At 49.9% G+C, this 25,806-nt stretch overlaps 3 protein-coding genes and 1 long non-coding RNA gene across 12 annotated transcripts in view; 3 read left to right on the top strand and 1 right to left on the bottom strand.

Moving 5' to 3' along the window:
• Positions 1–71: 71 nt before the first annotated feature.
• LOC143377778 (gastrulation defective protein 1 homolog) lies at positions 72–3,220 on the top strand. Its single transcript, XM_076829474.1, has 2 exons — positions 72–1,021; positions 1,104–3,220. The coding sequence occupies exon 2, from the start codon at positions 1,125–1,127 to the stop codon at positions 3,105–3,107; it is 1,983 nt and encodes a 660-aa protein (XP_076685589.1). The 5' UTR covers positions 72–1,021; positions 1,104–1,124; the 3' UTR covers positions 3,108–3,220.
• A 2,785-nt stretch (positions 3,221–6,005) lies between these two features.
• On the top strand, positions 6,006–17,805 carry LOC143377773 (uncharacterized). Of its 6 annotated transcripts, none has more exons than XM_076829457.1 (12): positions 6,031–6,279; positions 7,053–7,163; positions 9,478–9,629; positions 10,328–10,394; positions 10,762–11,009; positions 11,422–11,737; positions 14,405–14,861; positions 15,084–15,368; positions 15,506–15,564; positions 16,013–16,185; positions 17,223–17,389; positions 17,478–17,805. In XM_076829457.1, the coding sequence occupies exons 2-12, from the start codon at positions 7,065–7,067 to the stop codon at positions 17,504–17,506; spliced, it is 2,052 nt and encodes a 683-aa protein (XP_076685572.1). In that variant the 5' UTR covers positions 6,031–6,279; positions 7,053–7,064; the 3' UTR covers positions 17,507–17,805. The 6 variants fall into 6 exon arrangements, 4 of the variants coding, with proteins under 4 accessions (XP_076685569.1, XP_076685572.1, XP_076685571.1 ...); XM_076829456.1 differs by having other exon boundaries at positions 6,036–6,279; positions 16,016–16,185; positions 17,223–17,385; XM_076829455.1 differs by having other exon boundaries at positions 6,036–6,279; positions 17,223–17,385.
• The window catches only part of LOC143377809 (uncharacterized), a 53,013-nt gene continuing 34,384 nt past the window's right edge, over positions 7,178–25,806 (bottom strand). The window contains exon 3 of the long non-coding RNA XR_013087413.1: positions 7,178–7,436. This is a non-coding gene — a long non-coding RNA (uncharacterized LOC143377809). The remainder of the gene's footprint in view (positions 7,437–25,806) is intronic.
• Positions 19,136–25,806, top strand: part of LOC143377769 (PDZ and LIM domain protein Zasp) — a 36,591-nt gene continuing 29,920 nt past the window's right edge. Inside the window, exon 1 of one of the 4 annotated variants that reach the window (XM_076829447.1) lies at positions 19,136–19,668. In XM_076829447.1, coding sequence (XP_076685562.1) covers positions 19,564–19,668 — 105 coding nt within the window. In that variant the 5' untranslated portion in view covers positions 19,136–19,563. The remainder of the gene's footprint in view (positions 19,669–25,806) is intronic. The other 3 variants (XM_076829449.1, XM_076829448.1, XM_076829450.1) reach the window with 3 other exon arrangements.

The following is a 25,806-nucleotide window of genomic DNA, read 5'->3' as shown; positions in this document are numbered from 1 at the left end:
CAAATACCTTGAATGTAAAGGATGTTTAAATATTTTCTTAATATTTTCTGGAACTGTTTTCTTCACTTCTTTTAGATACAGCAAATAAACTTTATTTGAACAAAAACGAATTTAAATAAAACTGATGTGAAAATTAAAATTAACGTTTTAACACAACAATGGTAATCTTATTTTATACAATTTTTTAATGTCATTTGGTCTTGGGCTGCCCAAATATCGAAATTTCAGCCAAACCAATCCTGATCGATATTGTAGCTCAATTCAGCCGCCAACCGCCAATTTCAATTTTTGAGCGACAGTTGGTCTTAAAGAGTAGCCCAAATGACGGAAGTCCGCCCAATCTGGCAACCCTGCGTAGATTTGTTTATCTTCACAAAATCAGACATGTTCAGGCAGATGAAAAAGACGAGGGAATTATAAAGCATAACTACGGGCGAAAAATCTGAGGCCTCGCTCTATTCGGAAACACGCAGAGACCGTTTACTAATGAGAGGAAAAATTCAGGATTTATTTTCTAATATTTTCCCTACATATTGGAATTAATTTATTCACATAGGTTTCCCACGGATTTTGAAGTTCATCTGTCTACTGGACATTTAAAAAATTTGCGCGGTCAGTTGCACGCCCGAACATTAATCACTTGAATATCGAAAACGAAGCCCGGTGAAGCCTCAAATTGCAAAACGAAAGATTCAACGATTCCTTCTATTTTAACACAACGAATTTGTACGCTGCTGATTATTCTGCATTTTGAAACAGCCTGTATACTGCTGTATACGCACTTCGATGTGATTGCGTGTTATTGTTTACTGTCAAAGATATTAAGATTATTGTAAATGTGATCTATCCCCGAATAAAATAGTATTATATTATAGTGGAGGATGTGAAAGCGAGCAATCGTGTTGATTGATTTACTTTGTACATGGGTTATTAAATAAAAACGGAATGAATGAAGCTTTCTAACCTTAACACGCGTTCGAGTTTCAACATCCGTCTTATTTAAACTGTTTAGAGCGAATAGGTAATAAACTGTCAGCAGAAATAATTGTAATGAAGTAGTTAGTTCTTAAGGAAACATACTCTTAAATTGTATATGTTAAAAGAATTGCAGATTGACCGCGATCATGAATACGAAAAAGGTAATTACGTTCGGGAAAATTAGTAAAGATTTGAAGCGGGAGCAGCCGGAAAATACAGAAGTCACGAGTTCTGGATTTGGCACGTTCGGTAAGAAATTACCAGAGACCAATGTAACGAAAATGAACGAGATTAAGCCCGAAGACGAGGAAGAGGCTCATAATCTGAAAGAGGTTATGGGCATAACAGGCTTTGGTAAAAAAGCCAAGTCCTTTGACGTACAAGAGATGCTGGAAAATATTACTAAAACTATAAACTACAATAAAATCACTGTCGAAGAAAAAGTGAGGCAGTCAGAAGTTATCGAGAAACCTATGAACGAAGCTAAAAGTACAGATAATAATGACAGCGACAACGACGAGGACAGCGAGGACGAATTTATTGGGCCTCCGGTGCCTACTGACTTCAATCTTAAAACTCCAGGGGATGTAGGGAACTCGTCGATATCAAAGGACAAGGAGGAAGATAGCGACGAGGATGACGCAGAATCTGATACAGAGGAATCAGAATTGAAAGATAAAGTTCCCTGCAGTCACGAAGTTACAATGACTCATGGAACGAAAGCAGTGACCGCTATTGCGGCAGATCCATCTGGAGCTAGATTAGCATCAGGATCCATAGATTACGACGTCTGTTTCTGGGATTTTGCTGGTATGGATTCGTCCATGCGAAGCTTCAGGACTTTACAGCCCTGCGAGAACCATCCTATCAAATGCTTGCAGTACTCGATGACCGGTGACGTTATATTAGTCATATCCGGATCTGCCCAAGCGAAAGTACTCGACCGAGATGGTTTCGAGAAATGTGAGACCGTTAAGGGCGATCAATATATAACAGACATGGCGCGCACGAAGGGTCACACGGCTGGGTTGAACAGCGGATGTTGGCATCCGTTCACGAAGGAGGAGTACCTCACGTGCTCGCAAGATAGCACGTGCAGAATATGGATTCTGTATCGGCCACGCGGCCATAAGTACCTAATAAAGTGCAGAGCGCAGAACGGGGTGAAAACTATACCAACCACGTGCGGCTACAGTCGGGAAGGTAACGTAGTGGCGTGTGGTTGCATAGACGGCTCCATACAAATGTGGGATCACAGAAAGAACTTCGTGAATCCGTCATTGATTCAAAGAAATGCGCACGCACAAGGCGCCGAAATATCGAGCCTGAGTTTCTCCTATCTCGGGCAAATGCTTGCAACTAGGAGCTGCGACGATACACTAAAGCTCTGGGACTTGAGGTCGTTTAAATCGCCGATCTTCGAGGCGCAGAATTTATACTCCCGATACGACACAACAGACTGTATGTTCAATCCGGACGATTCGATTCTGATTACAGGGGAGTCGCTGACCAAGGGCCAAACCACTGGCAGAGTTCTATTTTACGACACCAAGACGTTCGACTTGGTTAACGAGATAAGCGTAACGAATTCGCACGTCATTAAAACATTGTGGCATCCGAAGTTGAATCAGATATTCGTCGGCTGTGGGAACGGGGTGGTTAAAGCGTACTACGATTCGAAGAAGAGCCTGAGGGGTGCGAAGTTATGCGTTGTGAAGACGCATCTGAAGCAGAAGCACATCGAGGTGATGTCCACCCAGCAGATCATAACGCCGCATGCGCTCCCGTTGTTCAGGCAAGATCGGCCTAAATCAGTTCGCAAGCAAATGGAGAAGGATCGCCTGGATCCAGTTAAATCGAGGAGGCCAGACTTGCCGATCACGTCTGGGCAGGGTGGAAGGGTTGCTTCTTCAGGAGGAACCCTCAGTTCTTACGTGATTCGGAATTTGGGGCTTAGTAAAAGGATAGAGGACGACCAAGATCCTAGGGAGGCTATTTTGAAATATGCAAAAGTCGCGGAGGAGAATCCCTATTGGATTGCCCCGGCGTATAAGAAGACACAACCGCAGACAATTTTCCAAGTGGAGGATCAGGATGGAGCACCGAGCCCGAAAAAGCAAAAGACTTAAGGCATATTGCTTTGCAAAGATTCTGGTATTATCTAATATACGATGATGAATTTCTAATGTGTAAAAACTATGTATAAATACATGCTAATAAATATTTAAATTATTTAAAACTAGTCTGTCGAGTTCTTTGAAAGTTGATTACCATTTTACATTTTGCAGTGATTGGGAAATGCATAATAAAGAAATCAAGGTCTTAGACGCTGGCATACCGTGCATAGGTTGCTACCTAAAGTGATTCATCCTTAGCATCGAGTTTCATTTATGCACTGTTGCGAATTATTCATCGTTCCTCTTCTTACAAGCAACTTTAACACTTTTACTACAAGTCAGTCGCGCGAAGTCGCGGTGGTCGACTTTAAATTCACAGCTTGATGCGAAGATTTTACTGTAGATATCTGTCGTGGCGGTGAGCCAATTCCCGAGGTAAATAAGCATCAAGGAAACAATATAGGAATTGTTATTACTTTACTAGAATGTTTAGACAGTGCATTAGAAACTTTGTGTAATAATTCTGGAATTAACTCTGGCTTAAATTCGATTCAGAGAATTCTTTAAAGTCTTGCATAATGTTGCTGTGAAATTCTTTGCACGTTCGAGTAAGGGTGTAATAATTACTCGAGCCCTTGTAGACCTTATACACCCTTCTAACTAGCAACAGTAATTAGTTAAAATTCATCGTCAATAGAAAGCAAATTATTCTTCTAAATATTTTTGCAACTATTCACTTACGCGAAGTCCAACTAAAATGTATTTATACATTATAATTAATACTATGTAATCCATGCAAGCATAAACATTTATCGAACGTTTGAACACTGGGAATAAAATAAAATTCATTCGGGTAGAAAATCATTTCCAAGTCCGATTGCTCTTTTTCTGCGCTAGTCAGCTTGAGAGTCAGGTCACACCTAGTGTGCTCCTAACGGGTCGCTCGGAGCAACAGGAACTTGCCGGGGACTCCTGGGAGGCGCCAAGCGCTTTTCCCTTTCGACTCGGAGCAACAGGGTGGTAGGAACTGCGCCATCCAATAATCCTTTCATGCTTACCTCTGGAAACAAAGTTCCATCTATCTAACAAGGGAACATCCCGAACCCGGAAATTCAAAAAATTCTGAAACTTCGTGAATACGTAGGGAATTTCCCCCTGATTACAGCGCAATTTTTGTTTGCTGCCCAAATTCACTCTAAGGGGGTGTAACTGACCCCTGAAAATCCGGTAATTTTCCGATTTTCTGTTATAACCCGTGAACTGTAAAATAATTTTTTTATACCAAATGATAGATCTAATTAAAAGAAGTCACTTTTGTCTTGGAACTTTTTTTCTATCTCTTACATTTCGCGAGTTATAACACAAAATCGGAAAATAGCCGAATTTTCGGGGGTTAATTTCAGCCCCTTCGAGTGAATTTGGGCAGCAAAGAAACATTGCGCTGTAATCGGGAGGAAATCCCCTACATATTTACAAAGTTTCAGAATTTTTTGAATTTTCGGGCTCGGGATCTTCCCTTGTAAGCTAAGGTTTTCGTGTACAGGGAGATCGATGGAACTTTGATTCTATCAACCCCCTCGCGGGGAGACCTGGTAATCGGTGAGAACCGAGCCGCTGGCTGCGATTGTCAAATATTCTAGTTCTAAAAGAATTTCTTTAACTTACGGTACTTCGATAGAATGTAAGAATAAGTGTAACTCGAAATGTTTGTAACTTCTATATGAAATAAAGATATGTGAAATTAGCAAGTGTTGTTCAATTATTCCTACCCCGGAATACGAGTACAGTGTTAAGATAGGAGGATAAGTGGAACTCGGAATATTTCAGCGAGGTGCTGGAATAGATAGGATTTTGAATTTTTAAATCTCCTCCCGCTTCAGCACTTTACTAAAATATACCAAGTTCCAATTCCTTGGTGAGGTACTCCAAGTTACTTGTATCTATAGAGAGGGGCCAAGATCCTATATACAAACATTGATGTGTAGAAACCTGGACGTCGTGTATTTTTTAAGGTGTCTCAAAACGGTGGGACCTGTATCTCCAAAAGTTATCATCCGATTCGACTGAAACTTTTTTTACTTTGAAGAATATACTTCTGACTAGGAGGCAAACCAGAAAAAAATGCAAAACTGATAATTTTTAAGGAAATAACGGCACTTGAAGTTTGAAATCACTTTCCCCCTATATTTTTCGTTCTTTGGAAATTATAAATCTTCAATTTTTTGTATTTTTTCTGGTTTGCCCCCTAGCCAGAAGTATATTCTTCAAAATAAAAAAACTTTCAGTCGAATCGGATAATAACTTTTGGGGATACAGGTCCCGCCGGTTTGGATGAATTTTTCGACGCCTTGACTTTAACGACTCCCCAGTGCCGTCTGTAATGATTAATTATAAAACAAAAAATATATTTCTATAATCTACGACGTCCTTAATACAATGCAAAAAGTCCCATTAAATTATATACAGTAGTTTTCCTTTAATTAATTCCTAAAGATCACCTATTGTTTTGTGCTCTAGACCGGAACCTCCCCTTAAACACTCTTCCCTTAGCTTCAGAAAATATGCAGCGCCTTCTAATCCCCTACTGGATCCAACTCCATTCCCTACATAACGATCTCAAACCCACCGCGGGGCGCGCTCCCCTCGGGGCGGGAAGTTATGAAAAATTCCGCCCGGGCTTTCCCCCGCGCCCCTCGATCACCTTACCGGGGGCGGCGAGAAGAAGCCGCGGTGCACCGTTTTAATCCGCGTTAGGGAGCGTGTCGGTGAAAGCGAAAGAGAGCCGTGTCTTCATAGAACGACGAGGAAATCGAGGACCCCGGATCTAAATAAATCGATCAGTAAATAGATCGAGCAGCCTGCTTCCTACTGTTTTCCGATTGGATAGCAAAGGGAGCATGGGACGGGGTGCCGGGGGGAGAAGTGGCCGCGTATTTGTGGCGTACGAGTCGGGCAGCTGCGATCGCCTTCTGGCAAACTTTATCGTGACACCGTTTTGTGCGTGTTCGGGAGAGCCGATCGGTTGGGTTCCGCGGCGTATCGATCCGCACACGCTACCGCTTCTCTGCGCGCCCGATCAATGCAGTGATACAGGCAATTATTCCTCGGTGTGTGCATCTACCCCCCGTGCAACGTGGTGCATCGTTCCTTGCGACGGTCCCCCTCGCGCCGCCGAAACTCACTGGCAAGTAACCGAGCCGCGAATCATTCAGTAAATTCTCGCGGCCGCTAGACTATATTCGTTTCGGCCGACGCGCGGGCCACTTCCGCGTACATACCACGAATTCCGCTCGGCAGCCGCCGCGTTCCGACGTTCCGTGCTTTTTCCTTTTACTACCTACCTGCCTCCCGCCCCGTGAAAACCGATATAGGATCAACCGATCCGCTCAATGGAAGCCTATCGGGAGTCGACAGTCACCGGCGAACCCCTCTGTCCGTTAAAAATACAGCACGCAACACCGAGTTTCTGCACCCCCGCTGTCAGTGGCTCGAGTCGGTGTTACGTAACTGCGGCGGATTTTAACGGGGGTTTTTAATTCAGCGCCGCTGACAGGTGATTGCGATTTCATCGCGTTTATGTCCTCGCTGTTTTATTTACTAGTGTCGGTGGGCCGGTGATCGCCAACGTCAGGGATTCTGTTACCGGTGTCGCAACAGCGTTGCGCGCCGGAAGCGGAAGGGTAGGAAGGCGGCTGACAGCGAACTCACGCGCCAACGATCGTGCGCCGTGGTAGAGGCCTCCGAGATTCGACTGCGCGCGGTCCCGAGCCAGACGCACGTATTTAGCGCGATCGGCTCGAGGAAATCCAAGCCCGCGAACTAATTACGCTCCCCTCGAATTATGTAATCGGGCGAGCCGATGCGGAAATCCCATTCGGAACTAATCACACCGACGGTGCTCTCCCGAGCGGTCCGAGTCGCGCGAGCCGAACGTGACCGCGAATGTAACGGTTTCAGATGTAGAACAGCATGGCTATCAACATAAAGTTCACGAAATTCGACAACACGCCATGGGGATTTCGACTGGCCGGCGGAAGCGATTTCCCGCAGCCACTGACCGTCATCAAAGTACGTACCTGAAATTAACCGTTACAGATTTTCTGCTCCGTTGTGAATAAATACCTTTCGCTGTGATACGTACCTGGGGATTAAGGGTGATGAAGAGTAATTGGAAATAGTAAAGGAACTTTGTGCAACCCTTCCTTAATCACACCCCTGAAGCAATCGCTGAGTGTGTTCAGAGGAGCGCGAGTGGTTGCATATTCGTAGGGATGGACTTCTTAACTCGTCGGTAAGGTAGAACGAATTCACTCCCTGGTAGATCTCTACGCTATCGACGTCCTGGAATTGTACATTAACTTATTTCGATTTTCATTTGCATATCAGTATAAGCTTTTTTTTTTTAAAAAAAGTAAAAAACCGATTTCAAAGTTGCGCTGAAAAGGATAAAATAATTTTTTTTTAAATCGGTGCCAAAATGAAAACAAAATTAAATCGGCTCGGCGCCTGACGTCCCATTAAATCTTTGCGCGCTCTAATTCCCGGGCGTCAGTGTGCTAATGGACTGTAATTGATAAAGGTTTAGAAATTAATTTAATTCTGTTTCTATTTTGGCACCGATTTAAAAAAATATTTTTTCTTTTTTAGCGCGCCTCTGAAGTCGGTTTCTTACTTATTTTTAAAGAGTTTATTATTTTTTAATTTTTAGTTACCCTTATTTGAAGTCGGTTAAAAACATTTATCATGGTACCAATTGAGGAACATACTCCATATAACAACGACAGAATCAGAATCATACAAATCGGTCCACGTGTTACAAAGTTATGCGCGAACATACATTAAAACTGGAATTCTAGGTAACTCTAGAGCATCTGGATAATAATAAAAATAAATCAACGTGGTACCACTGGCCCTTTATACTCCTTCAAATAAAAAAAGAATCATTAGGAAGTTATGCGTGAACATATATATATATTCATAATCAAATATACGTGGCGAATTGTGTAACTTTTAACCTCCTACTTTTTGAAGTCGCTTAAAAAGGATAAATGTAACTGTTAACCCTTCGGAATCACCCCTTCTTATAATCAGAAATTGGTCACATGGGGTTCACTGCACCCCAGCGTCATTTTTCAGTTACCATTTCTGTACTTTTGAAGCTTTCTAACTTTTCAGTGATAATTATGCATTCGTAATACTTGTACAATGATGCTTTAATAAGCTTTTTCTAGAAATGGAAATTTTGATACGATGAAATTTGTAGTTGGAAAAATATTGCGGAAAGAAGCAATGTTTTTTTGTTAAAACTCAGCAAATTTTCTAATTTTATTATTATTATTATCGACATAATAATAATGATATTATAAAAATATTATTAAAACTTTAGCGAGAATGATATTAATATTATAATTATTATCGAAATAATATCCTTCCCACTAAATTTTTAAATTCTAATATTGAGGTCTAAAAATTGACAGAAATATTGGCAAAGGCAAAGAAATTGCTAGGGGTGCGATACACCCTGTGTGACGACGAAGGGTTAATAAATCCTTCGTCGAATGAACCAACCAAGTGTAACATCCCTAAATTCAGCACTAATCCTGTGAGATTCTCCAAACAATCCAACCCTTCCTTTACCACTTATTAAGGGGTTACACCTAGTCAGGAGGCCGAAAAGCGAAAGCATATATTTTTACAGAACTTTTTGCACTTAAAAGAGCAACATTTAAAGAACATTTGGTAATTTTCTTGTAGAAAAATATTTACACTTATAATAAAAATACGACATCCAAGAAGCCTTTTTAAAAACGGTGGGCAAGATATCTCAAAAACTACTGCACCCCAAACTTTCTGAAATTTTGTGGGCTTATTTTTTATATAAAAATCTACTGAATGACGAACGAATATTTTTTTTCACTGTATAGTTTCAATTATATCAATGAAAAATGGCTTCATGGTTACACTGTGGGCCGTTTTTCGTTGATAAAATCGAAACTACACAATGGAAAAAACCCTCCTCCATTCACTAGATTTTCATATAAAAAATAAGCCCACAAAATTTCCGAAAGTTTGTTGCAGTAGTTTCTGAGATATCTTGCTCGCCGTTTTTAAACAGGCTTCTCGGATGTCGTTGTATATTTTATTAAAAACGTAAACATTTTCCACAAAAAAATTACCAAACGTTCTACAAATATTGCTCTTTAAGGTGCAAAAAGTTCCGTACAATCATAGGCTTCCGTTTTTTAAAAAAAAATTCACAAACATTCGCCTCTTTTCAGCCTCCTGACTAGGTACAACCCCTTAAGAACGCAGCCGCTTCCTCCATAAAAAAACGCTTTCCATATAAACCATAATCGCCATGGATAAAAAAAATGTTTGCCAGGTGCTAGAGGGAAGCCTCGCAGAATGCATGGGCATGAAGGTCGGAGACGTGGTGGTGAGACTGAACGATCAGCCGATCGGCAGTTTGACCCACGGTCAGGCTCACGAGGAGTTGGTGCGAGCCGGCAATAATTTCGTTCTGGGTGTACAGAGGTAAGTGTCTCGCGAGGCCAACGACAGCAGCAAGACCTAAACCGTTGAGGTCCGGAGGCGTACTGGCGATGTTAACCCTGAAAACAATCGGAATCCCAATGTCAACGACACGCCGTGGACCGCCGCCGATCCTCTTGCCCAACCGCGAAGCTTAACTTGAACTACTTTCGACGGCGGGCAGATTTCATTTCAAACGGATCCGGCGCCCCCGCGACGCCGGTATTCGCGGGCGAGCCATCGGCGTTATCAGCAACCGATTCGGATAACGGCGCAAGAATTTTCTCGAGGCGCGGCGTCCCTGTGCATTATAATAATACCGGCGCGATGGCGAGAATATCCCCGGCGTACGGGCAACGTGTGGCAACGAATTGCAACACTTATAAATAGGTGACCCAGAATGAAATCTGTTTATCATTGGTTGGCGATTTTATTGCCTGGCATTTAAACCGCGCAGCGTTCGTCCCCCTCCCCCGAGGTCCCTCATTACCATTTCGCGCGCGAACCGGCTCAGAAGCACCCGGGTCCTCTGGAAACCGAGTTATAAAAAAAAAAGAAAGAAAACAACCGCCGTCCTCCGCTCGAAATTCCGCCCGCGCGACAGATCGCCGCCGACGTGGGAAGCCTGTGCGCCAGTCGCGGATTCAATCGCCAATTCGAGTTCGCCGGAATCCACTAATTCTGGCACGATTCTTGCGCAGAGGAGAGGACTACCTCAAGGCTGTGGAGGGGCTGTCCGAGGAGAACATCGTTCCGTACAAGATCCCTGTAGGTACCCGCGAGAATCGAGCGACAAAAGTATCCTCTGTGAGGTCCGGCTCGAAAGCCCGAGTAAGGTACGTTCTCCTATACCCGACTGAACCGCAACGGCAGCAACTCCGAAGGCGATTTTCTCGAAAACTAAGCGCGATATGAAAAAAAGCGACTCTTCCTTTTCGATTTATAACAGGCAAACGAGTCGCTAAAAAGGAATAAGATTTTTTGACAGCGCGCTTCGTTTTCGAGAAAATCCACTTCGAAGTTCCTCGCGTTCCGCCCGGGCGCGTACAGGAGAACCGGCCTTAAAACGTTCCAGCACAGATGATTCACTGTCGCAATTTCCGTCGCTGTTGACGTGGTGGCACACGTTTGTTAGCTCGCAGACCTGCCGCCGGTGTTCCCGGAGCAGATCTTGAAGGAGGAGACGGTGATCGAGCGGTACGAGGAGACCACGTACGAGGAGAAGCCCGCGGAGGAGGAGGCCGAGCCAGAAGTGGAGCCGCTCCCGGACAAGCCGAAAGACGCCAACAGCGAGATCGTGCCCAATCAGAACCTCACCGACGACGAGATCGCCCAGCTGATCCTCGAGGAGGAAGAGCTTCTCAACGACCAAGGAGTCCTAGGGTAAATAGCCGCACACCTCTGTCCCTCTGAATCTCTTATCGCTCTTATCGCCCTTCACCCACGTGTTCGAGCCGTTCGACCGGGATCTCCTCGGAAACTCGCCGCGGGCAGGAATGTGCGTCCGTGAACAAGTGACAAATTAATCGCTCGGGAACTATTTGAGACACAAGGACTGGAGCAGAGAGGCTAACTCCTCGGGGATCTATTAAAAGCCACCGGGAGCGTGTAAAACACCTCAACGAGCCCACACTCGCGGCACGGTTACCACATAATTCGCTGTAAATAGAGTAACCCGACGAACCAGTCCACCGGGAGAATCACGCGACCGGGCCCGGCGCGCCGGTATTTCTGCCGAGCGGCAGTGACCGGGGAAAAGGCTCGCGGGAGGATCAAAGGATGCTTGGTGTTTCAGGGTGAATTTCAAGAAGCTCCGACCCCGGCTGCCCGTGCTGAAGCAGTCCAAGGTGGTGGAGGAGCTGCAGAACATCGCCACAGCCGAGCCGCCGTTGGTGGAGCAACTGCGACGCACCTCGGTGTTCCTGCAGAAGCCGCAGCGGCCGGTGCCGGTGCCCCGGAAGAAGCAGGAGGAAGAGGAAGAGCTGACCGAGGTGGAGTCGTACAAGGTGGTGATAAAGAAGCAGCAGAAAAGGAGCATCACCGATCGGCTGCTGGAGAGGGGCCTGCTGCGACCGGAAGGCGAGAACACCCCGGAGCCCCCGACTCCCGAGGTAAACATGGACAGTGACGAAATGGGGACGAAAATCGAGGAAGACGACGCGTCGTCATCGTCTTCGTCGTCGTTTGTCTCGTCAGAGGCGCTCGACGACGGCCCGCGCCCGCAGCGGCAGCAACCTATCGCCACCTGTTCCACGGTGTTCCCCCCGTGTCTCGAGGCGATCTCGAGCCTGTCGATCGAGCCCGCCCCGTTCGAGCGCGACGACAACACGGACGTGGCGCAGATACAGTTGTCGCGGCGCAAAGAGAACGCGGCTTCGGCCCGGCGAAGTCCTAGCAAGCGGAGGGCGAAGCGCTTCTACACGAGGGCCCACTACTTCCGGCGCTGCCTCTTCGGGAAAAGAGGGGACGCGAAGAAGCCGGCGAAAGTGAGGCCCTCGGTCAGGGAACGTGTGCAGGAGTCCGAGAGCCGCGATTACGGGGAGTCGAGGGCGCCTCTGGCCGAGGAACTAGGTTCGCGTCGCGGTAGCCTTGAGAAAGCTTGCGGGTCCAGGATGAAGGGTCGTTACCTAGAGACGTATTTCAAGCGGGAGGATAATTGGATAAGACGCGCGGTGGACCGGCTGCTCGAGAAGCCGGACGGCTTCCCCTCGGGCAAATCTTTCGATAGGCTGCTGTCTAGCAAAGAGGCTTCCTCGTGGAGGACCCGCTACGCGGAGAAGATCCTTGCTCGTAGCGTCCAGTTCGTCGCGGTCCGCCTTCGCTCCGATCTCTTCAAGCACCTGGAGCGCGCGCGCTCCAAGGACGCTGGGTCCCCCGCGGAGTCCTACCCCCTGACTCGGAAGCGTATGTATTTCAAGGGCCGCTACTTCCAGCGCCTGCTTTCCAGCAATTTCGCGCGCCTGATGGACCGCGTCAAGAGCGCCTCCGCCACCGCGGAGGTTCCGCGCGGGGGCAGAAGGAGGAGCTCCGCGATGATTAAGATGAAGGGTCGTTACATGGAGAAGTGCTTGCTCGGCAGCTCATTCCTCGACTTCCCCGATCGCTTCTCCGCGCCATCCGCGCCGCCCTCGAAGCGGAGGAGGCTGTTCGCTCGGACCCGCTACGGCGAGCGGTTCTTCAAGACGCACTTGGAATACCTCGGCCTGATCATGAAGTACGTTCGCTGCCAGGTTCTCCAAGGTATTTCCGATAGTTCCGTGGTTATTCCAAACTGTTATTCGTTGAACCCGAGCCAGAACCGCCCGGCCGTGGAGGAGGGTGTCCTCGGCAATCTTATCCGTTCCTCCAAAGATCTGATCGCCACGGAGGTGTTCCACCGCGGCAGCAGGCGTCTCTCGAGATCGTGCAGAGGTAGCGTCTCCGCTCCGCCTGGCTCCTCGCTGCTAGGGAACATTCTGAGTAGCTTCGGCCTCGATTTCAATTGGCTTCCGTCGAAGCTTGTCGGTGGATCCGCGGACGGGGCGATCGGCGAGAAGAAGGCGGTTCTGGACGCCGATCGCGACGGCCGCCGGTTGTCCTTCGTGCCCACGATTCTGTACGAAGGCCTGACTAATCACATTGGAGTGGATTTCACGAGGCTGGTGGCGTACGCGTTCGTGCCCTGCACCTCGATCATCCTGCTCTACATGTACAAGTAGCCATTCGACCGGCTCTGGACCGGTGCCGGTATCATGCTTACGATTGTGCTTAGATTTAAAACGACGCCACTTGTTCTAGGACACCCCTAACAGACGCTAGGTCATCGCCTGGGCCATCTGTAAAACGTATAAAAAGAGAGAGATGAAAAACGTAACAGTGTTCGTTCGTATAGTGTGTGTTGTTATCTTCTGTCCACTGTAACTGTAACATATGTTTCTCGTGACTAGAGGTGGCTGTGGTACTTGCCTCCGGGGCCGTGCTGTCGAAGCGCGAGGACCGTTTTCTAATCATTTAACCGGCAAAGTGTCCTCGGCTCTCTTCCGAGAGACCTGATAATGTAATAAACGTCAGCCTGCTTTCCCGAGAGGTAGTCGCGCTTCGTTCAACTCGAAGCGCGCGGCCCCGCAAGTACGCGCGGCCGTAGTAAGTACTTGAATAAATAGTCGAAAGTGATCGGGCTCGCGCGTCGATTCATTCGCATCTAGTCTAACGAGTGTAGAGCAAAGCTTGTGGAATCTCGCGTTACCATGCACGCGCAGATCGATGCATGTAATTATCTGTCTTACACGTATCTCACTGTCAATGTACGCACAATGGATTGTCGAGGAAAAAAAAAAAAAAAGTACGTTCGAAATAAAATGGATATTTCTGGATGCACCCAGTTGCCAGAGTCTCGATAACCCTTAATACCAACAGAAACGAAGAAGAATGAAGCCGTCGGGACGCGGGGTCTCTGATCGGGGACGACGATTATCCCAAGTATCCTTAAGAAGAGTCGAGATGCACACGGAAATCAGGAGCTACGTTAGGTTAAAGGGTTTTGCCGTTTTTCCACTAAAGATTGCAAGCTCCGATCACCGCGGATAAATTAATAACTAGTCAGTGGAAGAGATGCATCATCGCTCGAGCATGCTCCACAGAGTTCGTTGTGTCATTCCTCGCTGTTAAAATGTCCAAAGCAGGGTGGCAAGGACGTTCCGTGTGCATCCGAGTCTCGCTCTCACCGCAGGACAGACCAGACAGACCATCCTCCGCGCCTCTCGGTGCCAGTGTCTCTGTAGCAATTTATTTGAATTTAGGCGACCCCGTCGGCGACCCCAGAGCCCGACTATAGATCGGACCAGGAGCGCGAGGCCGAGTCGCGTCCAGAGTCTAAGGCTGAATCGAAGCCGGAGGAGAGCGAGTCGGAGCAGCGATCCGAAGGGACCGCGTCGCGCGTAGAGGAGAACGTCGAGGCGGAGGGCGCCGGCGAGGAGGTGAGCAGCCAGGAGCAGTCCACGAAGGAGTCCGTGCTGTGCGAGATCGAGAAGGAGATGGCGGACTTGGCGTCGAAGGTCGACAAAGAGAAGATCAAGGAGCTGGTCAGCACCGAGCTGGATCTGGAGAAGCAGCTGGAGAACGTCCAGCGGCAGCTGCTGGCGCTCAAGCAGCTACCGAGCGAGATCGAGAGCCACCTGAGAATCGTCTCGGAGCAACTGCAGAAGATCATGGAGCTGAGCGGCGTCCAAAACGGCGCCACCGACGAGGCGCGTCGAGGTAGGCTCGACTGCTAAGATTATCATTCTGCTAGCTGGTTAGGGCCTCGATCGGTATCCCGCGCGGGCGCGCGCATATTTTCAAAATTTCACGCGTTCGAGGCTGTTGAGACGGTGCCAAGTTGCGAAACCCGCCGGGTCCATTCCGTCCGATGGTCTTCCTCCGCTGCGGCGGCACTGCGGGCGATTATTTAAGGAGATTAATATCGCTGGTTTGCTTTAGAACCGGAGGCGGAGCGCGAGGAGGTGAAAGAGTCGGAGGACGAGGAGCCGAACGAGACGGAGGACTTCACCGAGTACACCGAGGAAATCACCTTCTCCGCGTACTCCGACGAGCACCAGAGAGTGATAGTGGAGCCCAGCGAGGAGGAAGAGGAAGAGGAGACCGAGACCCAGGAGCTCGAGGGAACTCTGTCCGTGAAGAGCGAGGAAGGTTGCAGGGTGAAGAAGTTCGTGGTGTCTTACGAGACGAAAGTCTTGAAGTCGCCTAGCCCGGCACCCTCTCACGGTAATGTATCCGATGCTCCTTCGAATCTTCCGCTTTACTGTCGAACCAATCGGTTGGGAAAGAGGACGAGGCAGAATTCGGGATAGGCGCTCCTTTGCTAAATAATGATAATCGAAACGGAGCGATGTGTATTGTAGGGAGTTTCGAACCAGATCCGAATCTATCGCCAAAAGATCAAGTTATCCAAGAGCTGCAGGTATTCCGTCGAGTGTTATGGAATGTTCGTGTTACTTTTGTGCCGTTTCGTGTAGCTCCCCGAAGTTTGCCCCCTCGTTGATCGATATACTCGTGAGTCCCGTCGTCGTTGGTTGTGCATACCGAGGAACGTCCCCTTTGATTTCTGTACGTCTCCCGAGATGCCTGAAGGTTTAATAACCGTCCATTAAAAGTCCAGAATTTATCCGTGACACTGTGCGTAAACTGCCCCCCTTCGAAAGCACCGACGAGCGCTGGCCTTGGATTTCAAGTCCTTAAAGTTCGCCAGGCGAGAGCCCACGCACGTCCCCCGTTCGAACGTTTCCCAGTGAAGCACGTGAATTCCTCGTGTGCCCCGTGTCGCGGGCATTCCTCCGGAGGGAACCGAACGCCGGTTCCCAGATTCGGGACGGTAGCGGTGCACGGAGTGACGGGTTTGCGTGTTACAGCAGAAGGTGCAGGACAGAAGAAGGAAACGCTCGGAGGACCTGTGGCCGCAGGCTAAGCAGGTCGAGCTCACTCTCGGCCGCAGATGGAGGTGTCCGAATGATTTCTTCAATGACGAAATGATCGCCGAGGTTCTATCTTCCCAGGCGGAAGTTATTCGAGGCAGGGCCCTAGGGTGAGTCGAGCTTCCTCCGCGAAGAACGGATTCCACGCCGCGAGGGCCGATTCAGTTAACTCCTTTCACCAGAAATCAATCGCGAGCAGTGATTAGGGCTGTAACGAATATTCAAGTAATCTATGTATACGAATTTTCGAATACCAGAGAGTTAAAAATTTAAGATGCGGATATTCGAATACCAGAGAATTCGAGTTTGAGATTCGAGTATTCGAATACCAGAGAATTTAAGGTTCGAATATTTGAATACCAGAGAATTTGAGTTTCGAATATTGTAATACCAGAGAATTTGAGACTCGAATATTCGAATGCCAGAGAATTTGAGATTCGAATACAAGAGAATTTGAGATTTGAATACCAAAGAATTTGGGATTCGAATACCAGAGAATTTGAGATTTGAGCATTCGAATACCAGAGAATTTGAGATTCGAATATTGTAATACCAGAGAATTTGGGACTCGAATATTCGAATACCAGAGAATTTGAGATACGAACATTGTAATACCAGAGAATTTGAGATTTGAGCATTCGAATACCAGAGAATTTGAGATTCGAATATTGTAATACCAGAGAATTTGGGACTCGAATATTCGAATACCAGAGAATTTGGGACTCGAATATTCGAATACCAGAGAATTTGAGATACGAACATTGTAATACCAGAGAATTTGAGATTTGAGCATTCGAATACCAGAGAATTTGAGATTCGAATATTGTAATACCAGAGAATTTGGGACTCGAATATTCGAATATCAGAGAATTTGAGATACGAACATTGTAATACCAGAGAATTTGAGACTCGAATATTCGAATACCAGAGAATTTAAGAATCGAATATTGTAATACCAGAGAATTTGAGACTCGAATATTCGAATACCAGAGAATTTGGGACTCGAATATTCGACTAATTACGGCTCCAGCATTGACTCATCGCATTCTTGGCGTAATGATCTATCAATCCGTGGCCAATGCATACCGCGTTTGATTATCCGAGTGGCGTTAATCGCGCAGTAACCGTCGATGCAATATCCCCTTAGAGTGAACTTCAAGAAGTACGAGAAGACGAATCTCCCGAACTACGATCACCTGATGGGTTCGAGCGTCTACAAGATGATTCATAAGATGGACCGGGAGCCGAAGAAAGGAATTCCAGCCAGGCCTGCCAAAGTGAACGCCGCGGAGGACATAATCGAGAGGGCCGTAGGTATTCGATACAATCTTTTGATCCGCCGGGGATATGCTTTGTTAGGCCCCGAGGCGATACACCCCCGTCTGCTCTTCATTTCATTCAGAAGTCCCCAGCGTTGAGCGTCGCGGATGACAGGAGCACTCGAAGCGTCAGTCACTAAACCCACGGAGGATCGACGTGGAGAGGACACCAGGAACTCTTATCCAAACGCCCGCCGCTGACTAAACACACCTGAACGTCACTCGTACGAGGCCCCCTTCAAAGCCAATACGAACACGCGCGCCAGGATCGAGAGTATCCAGTATAAGTGTAAACGTTAATCATTAAGTACGTATGCGCGTGTCGTATATACATGTCTCCAAGTACAGGACATTGTCAAAATCGTTACGAGGATTAAGCGTTAATAAAAGGATTGATTCTTTTTCTTAAAACGTCGCCTCCATCCTCCTTCGTTCGTCACAGAGATCCCCACGATTACAAGCGTGCGCACTTTTCCTTGGCACAGGTGTCCCCACGCTTCTGTAAATCGCTCGAGGCGGTCCACGTATGTACCGATGTCCTCTCGGAAGTTCCACGACTTCGACGAGCCACGGTGCGCGTCACTCTCGACCCATTTCCAACGCAACCCGCCCGACAGCCGCGTCCCCCATTAAGCATCCGTTCGCGGAATCGGACGTCCGAGGACGAACCTCCTGACTCGGCGGATGAGTCCGCGCGCATACTTTCACCTCCGCGGCGTTTCCGACTCTCTTCGTGACTGTGTCCCCGTGTCCCGCATGCGTGCGAGAGGCTGAGTCACTTCTGCCGTCCGGGCAACGAACGTTCTTTCTCTCGCCCCGCGTTTCTCCGCCCTGCTGGCCGGTGGTCGTCCGTTGCTCGGGGTCCGAGAACGTGACGTCGGTCCCGAGCAATTTATGTAAAGCATTCTAGGCATGATTCACGAACTAGTTCGCGCCCTCCTGACCGCCACCGGCGCAGAAAATCCACGTCCAGGCTGGCTGCCGCGAAAGCCTCGCGCCCGGAAACGGCCCCGTGGATCCTGCGCCTCTAATCCTGTCCGGCGACGTTGCCAGTAAAAGGGCCGCCGACGGATCCACTTGCCGCGAAGTGGCCTCGGCTCGACGTTGCTTGAAAAGCGCGAGACCCGGCGGCGGCCGTTAATCGATCGTCCTTCTGGCTGCGATCGCGGATGAATTATCGCGAGGAGCGGCGCACGGTGCGCCGAGCAAGGTGCTTCCCGCCATGGTCGAGGTACCGGGAGCAATGACAGAAGGTGGAGCGGCAGGGATCGCTGGAGGAAGAAAGGAACGATCGCGGGACAAAGACGGAGGGGAATGTCGGGGAATGCCATCCTGATACCACCGGCGCATCTTCCTCTTTCATTCTCCTCTGCCTCTTTTCATTCTTCCCTTGGCATCGTCTCCCTTCGCTCGCCAGTCCCCCGCTGGTCATTCTATTCCCCTTATCTTTTCGCAGTACTGTTATCTCCTCCCTTCCCCTTCTTCACGACTCCTCTCCCGCGAGGAGAATCCACCTTCGTTCCAGCCGCCTGCTCGTCCACTGGCTCCTCCACCAACCCCTGCAGCCACCCCCTAGGCAAATTCAGTATATCTCTCATAGACCAGGCAGCCCTCCCGCGATCCCTGGCGAGCTACGCAAATCACCCGCGCGGCTAAGCCGAGATATGTAGATGGTCGCCTCTCGATTCCGCGGTTTCCTTGGTTTTCGCGTCCGATACCCTCCTCGCTGCACCTTCCGCCAACTCCCTCCCGCGGGTGCTCCCGGTCTCGTTCCTTCCCGCGCGTCCGGTCTCTATACTCTCTATCCCCATCCCCGCCCCACGGCGCGGCGGAGCGGCGGCAGAGTCGAATCGGATGGAAGGAAGGCAGCCAGGCAGGCCCCGCTGGCCGACTGACCGTCCTCGACGTCTGTTATATACCTTTACTCCGGTCTGCGCGTTCCCCAAGAACGTACATACGTGCCGTTCTCCCTAACCGCGCGGACACCGCCTCGCAAGGCAGACGTCAACCGTGACCGACCCGGTGCAACGTGCAAGTAACTCCTCCGCACCGTTGAGTTCGTTCAGTTCAGAGTCGCTATCGAGCCCCTGGCGACAGAGCAGCCCCCCCTGTTCATCGTTGCTCCGCGAGGATTCTGTTTTTACCACCCCGGCGAACGACACCAGTGATATGGCACAGCTGATCAGCGTCAAGCTCTCCAGGTTCGACGGTTCCCCCTGGGGATTCCGCCTGCAGGGCGGCAAGGACTTCGGCACCCCGCTGGTCGTGCAGAAGGTGAGTCCCATTTCCTTCGCTCGATCAGACTGTAAGCAGCGGAATTTCGTCAGGCGCTCGCGCAAAGCTCCGGGGATTCATCGACGAAGTAGATTCGGGTCTGCGGAGAGGAACCGGGTCGCGTCACGAGCGCGCTCCGAGTTAAATCGACAGGCTAGCGAGATTCTATTCCGCGAAACGCGACTTTCATTGGGCTCGATCGCGGCTTATTGATTTCCTGCGTTTCGATGATTGGAGGCAATTGGATACAGATTGGAGTGCTGCTCGATGGAGGCGCGTTGTAGCTCGTCGTGGAGGATTCCGAGCGGGAATCCCCGAGCAATCGAAGCGGACGCGAGTTCAGGAAAGTGGCGGACACAGGTCGGCAGCGTAGCTTTATCAATCGAGACTTCCTGCACGCGTGACTTCTTCGAGGAAGACTCAGTGTGTCTGACAGTGACGTCATGCACGTTTCCACTGCACACGTGTCGCGCGGCAGAGCGCGGACAGAGGAGTATGAATAATTCTTCAACGAAACCGCCCCTCGAGCAAATATCGCACCGAAGTGTCAGCCCATAGAAGTTCGGTTGGATTCGGGATTCTCGCACCTCCCGCGATCGCGATCGCCGCGAGGTTCGGGCTCGCGGCGAGGCATCGGTAGCCGGGAGAGCCAGGGACTCGCTTGAGGAAATATTAATCCCTGGCGGAAGGCTGCTACTTTTCTGCCATTACCGTCTATAAAGCGTGGTTGCGTAATCGCCCGAGCAAACGCCAAATTATTTCACGCGCATCGGTAGAAATCGCTGCCAACTACGTGCGAAACGCGCGGCTCGCAGCCGCCGTGTTTTGGCGACGAGCGGCTCTTGTAACACGAGAAGCTTTTGGCTACCGTAATATCGCCGCGACTTTCCTGCGGATTTCCAACTTTCTTCGTTCACCCCGATGCGCGAGCGTTGCAACCCCGTTACGAAATCCCCACGCCGTTGTTACGCGGATCCGCGCGATGGATCCTCCTCCCCCCACCCTTCGCCTGTCCGTTTTCACTGTCAGGTTTATTATTATTCAACGAGGGAGATCGCGATCGTCGGGAACGATGCGTTTCCGAGGGAGAGCTACGTCGACCTTGACGGATCTCCTCGGGTTCTGCGACGATCGACGCGCTCTCCGAATGGAATTTTCCCGCGGATCCACGAAGGGATCCTCGCGCGGTGGATCCCCAGCGGCGTTCAACGGTTTTATCTCGCGATCGACATCTCGAACTTGGCCTTCTTAGCGGCACGTGCTCCGTTTATTTTACGAGGCCGCAAATACGACGTCCGGCCGCCCTCGGGTTTCTCGGAAAGGAGAGGAATACGAGTCCCACCCCCTCCCCCCCCCGGATGTCAGAGACACCCACCCGCCCAGTCGCGGAATCGCGGGATTAATCGCGGGGCGATCGCTTTAAACGAGCCAGCGCGGTTTCGTCGCGAGCGACTATCAAGAGGATTTATAGATCGCGCGAGCGCTAATCCACCCGCGGCCAGGAAAAGCCGCGGCGAGTCCCTCCGGATCCTCGGCCATCGTAAATTCCGAGATGCGCGCCTCGTTCCCTGTTTTACGGCGGCAATTACCAGCGCTTGCTACCTGCGCGGTACGCTTCGCGGGAAATCGCGCTTTACAAGCTTGGAGGGTGCAGGGGGGTGATTTATGCCGCGCCCTTGGAGGCTCATTTGTTTAGGGGACCAGGGAAATTCGATCTAATCTGCAATTCAACGCGGGACGGAGCAGTGGCGGATTTTAGGGGTCGTGCTCAGTCGGGAGGCTGAAAAGAGGGTGGTCTTTGGAAATTTTTTACTCAAAAGCTATGACATATTTCTCGGAAAATCTTTTTTCCTTTTAAGGACTGCATCTAGTACCGTGCAGCTTAATTTTTTTATTTAAAAATATTTAGCAATAACTAAGTTATGGTTCATCATTCGAAGGTTCTCTAAATAAAAAGGCTTCTGCGGTGAACACTGCTGCTCGAATGTCGATCATCGAAAATAAAAATTTCAAAAGAATTTACTTATTATATTATACTATCTAGTATTTGAACGAAGGACTTTTCGAAATATTGATTTGGGAAAAAATGGCTGATGTTTAAAGTAAGAGTTTCAATTTTTAGCTTAAATCGTAACGGATTTTCGTCAATTAAAAGAAAACTAAGCAGCGGATTAAAAAATCCTTCGTTCAAGTACTAGATAATATAATATAATGAGTAAATTCTTTTGAATTTTTTATTTTAGATGATCGACTTTCGAGCGGCAGTGGTCACCGCATAAGCCTTTTTTTAGGGAACCTTCGAGTGAGATGGACTATAATTCAGTTATTGATAAATATTTTTAAGTAAAAAAAATACGATGCACGGTACTAGATGCAACCCTTAAAAGGAAAAAAGATTTTTTGAGAAATGTGTCATAGCTTTTGAGTAAAAAATTTCCAAAGACCACCCTTTTTCCGGCCTCCTGACTGAGCATGACCCCTTAAGGAAAGCGTCCGGAACGTTTTGGGAGACTGTATAAATCATAATTTTTCGAGGAGATGGGGGCAGATAGCAGGCGAGTTTAGAAGGTACGAGTCGCAAGACTGCAAGTCCCTTCAAACGTCAACGAATAGATCACGAGCTTGGAGATCGCTTGCTCCGAAACGCGTGGTTAATTCCGAAGAATCGAACAGCCATTTATGACACAGGGGAGCGAAAGAACCGAGCGCTCCACTGCCCGGCGAGAAATAACGAGGAACGGAGGAGGCCAAAGGGAAATAATCGAGGGTTTTTTTTTAAAAACCGATGCATCGGGCGCGTTTAAAAAGAGAGAAAAAGGGGAAGAGAAACGGGAGGAGAGGGAGAGAGAGAGAGAGGCAGCGACGCGTCGCTGGTAATCCGAGGCAAATTATTTGGGCGTTCTATTTCTAGAAGGTGCCTTTGCGAAACGCGCGAGCCGGGTCGAGCCCCGCTCGCGAAGACAACGACGAAGACGAAGGCAAACGACCACGACCACGACGACAACGACGACGGCGAGACCGGTGCCGTCGACGGGTTCAGGCTTCCTGGGCCGCGTTGGTCACCGCGAAAATAAATTTTTCGAGACGGAGGGAGCGATCTCGTGTCGATCGATAAAAATACCGGATCGACCGCGCCGCCACGTGCGTCCCTCGCTCGCTCCGAGGAGAAAAGGAATCCGACCACGGCGCACCGAGTCGCCCGCGATTCACGCGGGACAGAAGACCGCTTTCGACGAGCATCCGCCGCGTGAAACTCGAAACGCGGCGAGCTCGCGTGCGGCTTTTCCAGCGCCGCGAGTGCGACGCGCAGGCTTCCAGCCTCGGAAGCCTGTGGGAGGGATTTTTGAACAAATGCCGCAGGGATTAGCGCGCGTCGCGCATTTTGGGGGAGAGATGAGTAATAATTAACTACCGCTGCGCTTCGGTCATCAGTTGCTTATAAACCACCCCCCTCGCGGCGCCTCGCCGAAATGCGTAGTCGGAAGTCGACGGGAAGAGCGGAGACTTTAATCCCAAGAGGATCACCAGCTCCGGCGACAGAGCGGCTATTTCACGGCAGCCTGTATTTCCAGAAATCGCGTTCCCGTCCCTCCTAGCCTCGGAGCAAACAGCTGCGCGCATCCGCGCCTAGGTTTCCGTCATTCCGCTGCGGCGACGTGCGACTACGCGGTCGGTGCAACGTGGGCGCGTTGTTACGCGATATTTCGAACGGCGCGGCCGTGTTATCGCTGCGCGCAAGGACTCGGCATGAATTCCGAGTGTCGTTAGCTGATTGCACCGTCTGCCCGATAGCGTCCGATCATTTCCAACAGTCATTACTCCGCGTAACTGTTAGGTCATCAGCGGCTAATTGCCCCGAAGGCTCGCGACGTCGGTCGCTGGAAATTTAACTAAGATTTCGGGAACAGCGCGCAGGGGAAGTATGCTCGAGCGATGCGCTTTTAACGAGCAAAATACTCGGCTGATAGACTCACCAGGCTCGCGCCAATAGGCTCCGTACGGCCGCTTAATCGTCGTCGTCGTTAAGCAGATGCTTGTGCCGCGAGTCGGGCGCGGTTATTTCGAAAGCGAATTGCCCGAGGTGTCTTGCTTTCGGGGAGGCGGCGAAGGCATGGATCAACAACAACATTGCGCAACGATTGACGCTAACAGGTAGCGCAGCCTCGCTCAAAAATACCTTGCCCGTCGGGGGGGGGGAGGGACTTCCTTCCGATAAAGGTTAACACACGAATGTGGCAATCGCTGGGATTCTGCCAGGCGCGTGGGAGGGGGTTGCGATCCGCCGGATCGCCGCTGAAAAATGAAGTATCGCGGCGCGTGAAACGGATCCGCGGTAAATCGTACACCGTCTCCCCGCTAAACATAGAAACAAACTTCGGTAAATACGTATATTTAGCGGGCCACCTCCGCGAGCAGCGGCTCTATTCTTAAAAAAAGGCGCCGCGGGGGGAGGATTGTTGTTGCATATTCCTCCAGGGAAGAAAAGAACCCGCGGCCGGGCGGAGGGAGACGGTGGGAAGGCCTAGTCGGGTATCGGGAGCGGCGATATTTTCGTCATTATCGAAAATAAGCCGTGCCGGACGAGTCACCGTTCGCGAATTCTGTTTATGTCTACGAGGCCCGATTTCGCGAGGCTCCGTTGCACATGAGAGCGCAATCGTTGCGGGCCGAGTTGCACGGCCGATCTGTTTACGACCACTGTACAGGAAGTCCTAAAATAAGCGGCGCGACTCCACGGAAAGCTGAGGAGGAAACAGCAAGCCGAGGGCGCGGAACAAAGCCTCGGAGAGACTCGCTTTCCCGCAGGAATCCCCGAGGCGCAGCATCCAGTCTCCAGTTCCGAGGGACGGCTCGCTGCTCCTCGACTCGTACCACTTGTTTTGGCGCGGCCTGTACAGGGGTGCGCGAGCCGCGGATTCGAATCGAGCGCAGGATGTCGCCAACTGCCCCGCACCGGGTGCAACGTCGTAATTCCACCCAAACGATACAAAAGGAGCGCCACGAGGTCCCGGCTTTCCGCGAAGCCCGCATTTACCGTGATCCGTTCATCGAATCCTCGAACCCGGCCCGAGGGAATCGAGACGGGTGTAACCACTGTTTGGAACGGTGAGCCGAGTTCAGTCTGAAATCCCTGAAGGGTGTCAAAGTTTGTCCTGGTGGATAAAACAATTACTTAGCGACAATAAAATAATCTCCACTCGCTTAGAATACCTCGTCCCTCCGCCGAGCACCCGCCACCCATGGCTACTTGACAGCCAAAATACTTCTCGATAGACAGGCTTGCGTAACTGAAATGGACTGGGCGCAGAAGCTTGCCCGGCTCGCATCTAAACAATATTTAGCTGATAAATTAATATCAGCGGACGCCGCTTCAATAATGGAAGATGCTCGCGCAGGAATGCTTGGCAGCGGCGGCTCCTTCCGCGACTTGGCAATCGCCGAGCCTCTGGCAACGGCATCGGCCAGCGCTGTTTACCGGCTTAATCGTTATCGGCGGGAATGGAAACGTCGGATTATCGTCGCTGGCGGCCACTTATCGTACGCTTTCGCGACCCTTCTATCGGCGTAATTGCACCGAGCTGCGAGAGCGCGGTTGCGAGAAGCGGGCTGGCCAAAGTTCCGCGGGGCGCTCCGAAGGCGACCAGCGCGCGACAGTCCGCCGACGATAAATCGTTTTAAACTTGACACGGTAGTCGAAGAGGCACAGAGGTCGCATTCCTCGGCGAGATGTCAAGCGCTCGCGGATAATCCGCACCACGGTCCAAGATTACTAGTGCCGCGGACGGAAGCACGTGCAAGGGGAGGGGCCTTTGGCTCGAACCACCCCAAGCGAAATAAATTATCAGAGCTGAAGCTCGGCTGTTTGCGCACGGTACGGAAACAGGTCGATATGCCGATCGCTCTCGTCGTTGCTCTCGCTTCGACGGCTGCGGTTCGCCGCCCGGATTTTCGTTTAGCAGCGAGATTTTTCGATCGCCGAGCGGCGCCCGCGCCTCGCGAGCCAGTGGAACTCGTTCGCGATAGAGCTTTTCTTTTTGCGCGCAAATGCAAATGCAGCCAAGGACAGTGGCGCGCGATCGTGGGCCGGAGCGTCGACGGCTTTGCGATAAAACTGCTGGACATTGTTCGTTTACTGGT

This window comes from Andrena cerasifolii, chromosome 16, assembly GCF_050908995.1.
Source record: "Andrena cerasifolii isolate SP2316 chromosome 16, iyAndCera1_principal, whole genome shotgun sequence".
Classification (NCBI taxonomy): domain Eukaryota; kingdom Metazoa; phylum Arthropoda; class Insecta; order Hymenoptera; family Andrenidae; genus Andrena; species Andrena cerasifolii.
Note: the sequence above shows the minus strand (reverse complement) of the source record. Positions and strands in the feature narration are given on the sequence as shown.

What these genes read in the sequence shown, in the direction of transcription:
- LOC143377778 (XM_076829474.1), top strand. Translation starts at nt 1,125, where the DNA reads ATGAATACGAAAAAGGTAATTACGTTCGGGAAAATTAGTAAAGATTTG.
- LOC143377773 (XM_076829454.1), top strand. Translation starts at nt 7,065, where the DNA reads ATGGCTATCAACATAAAGTTCACGAAATTCGACAACACGCCATGGGGA. An exon ending in AGCCACTGACCGTCATCAAA is followed by an intron (nt 7,164 to 9,477) that starts GTACGTACCTGA and finishes AATGTTTGCCAG; the next exon opens with GTGCTAGAGGGAAGCCTCGC. An exon ending in AACGACCAAGGAGTCCTAGG is followed by an intron (nt 11,010 to 11,421) that starts GTAAATAGCCGC and finishes TTGGTGTTTCAG; the next exon opens with GGTGAATTTCAAGAAGCTCC.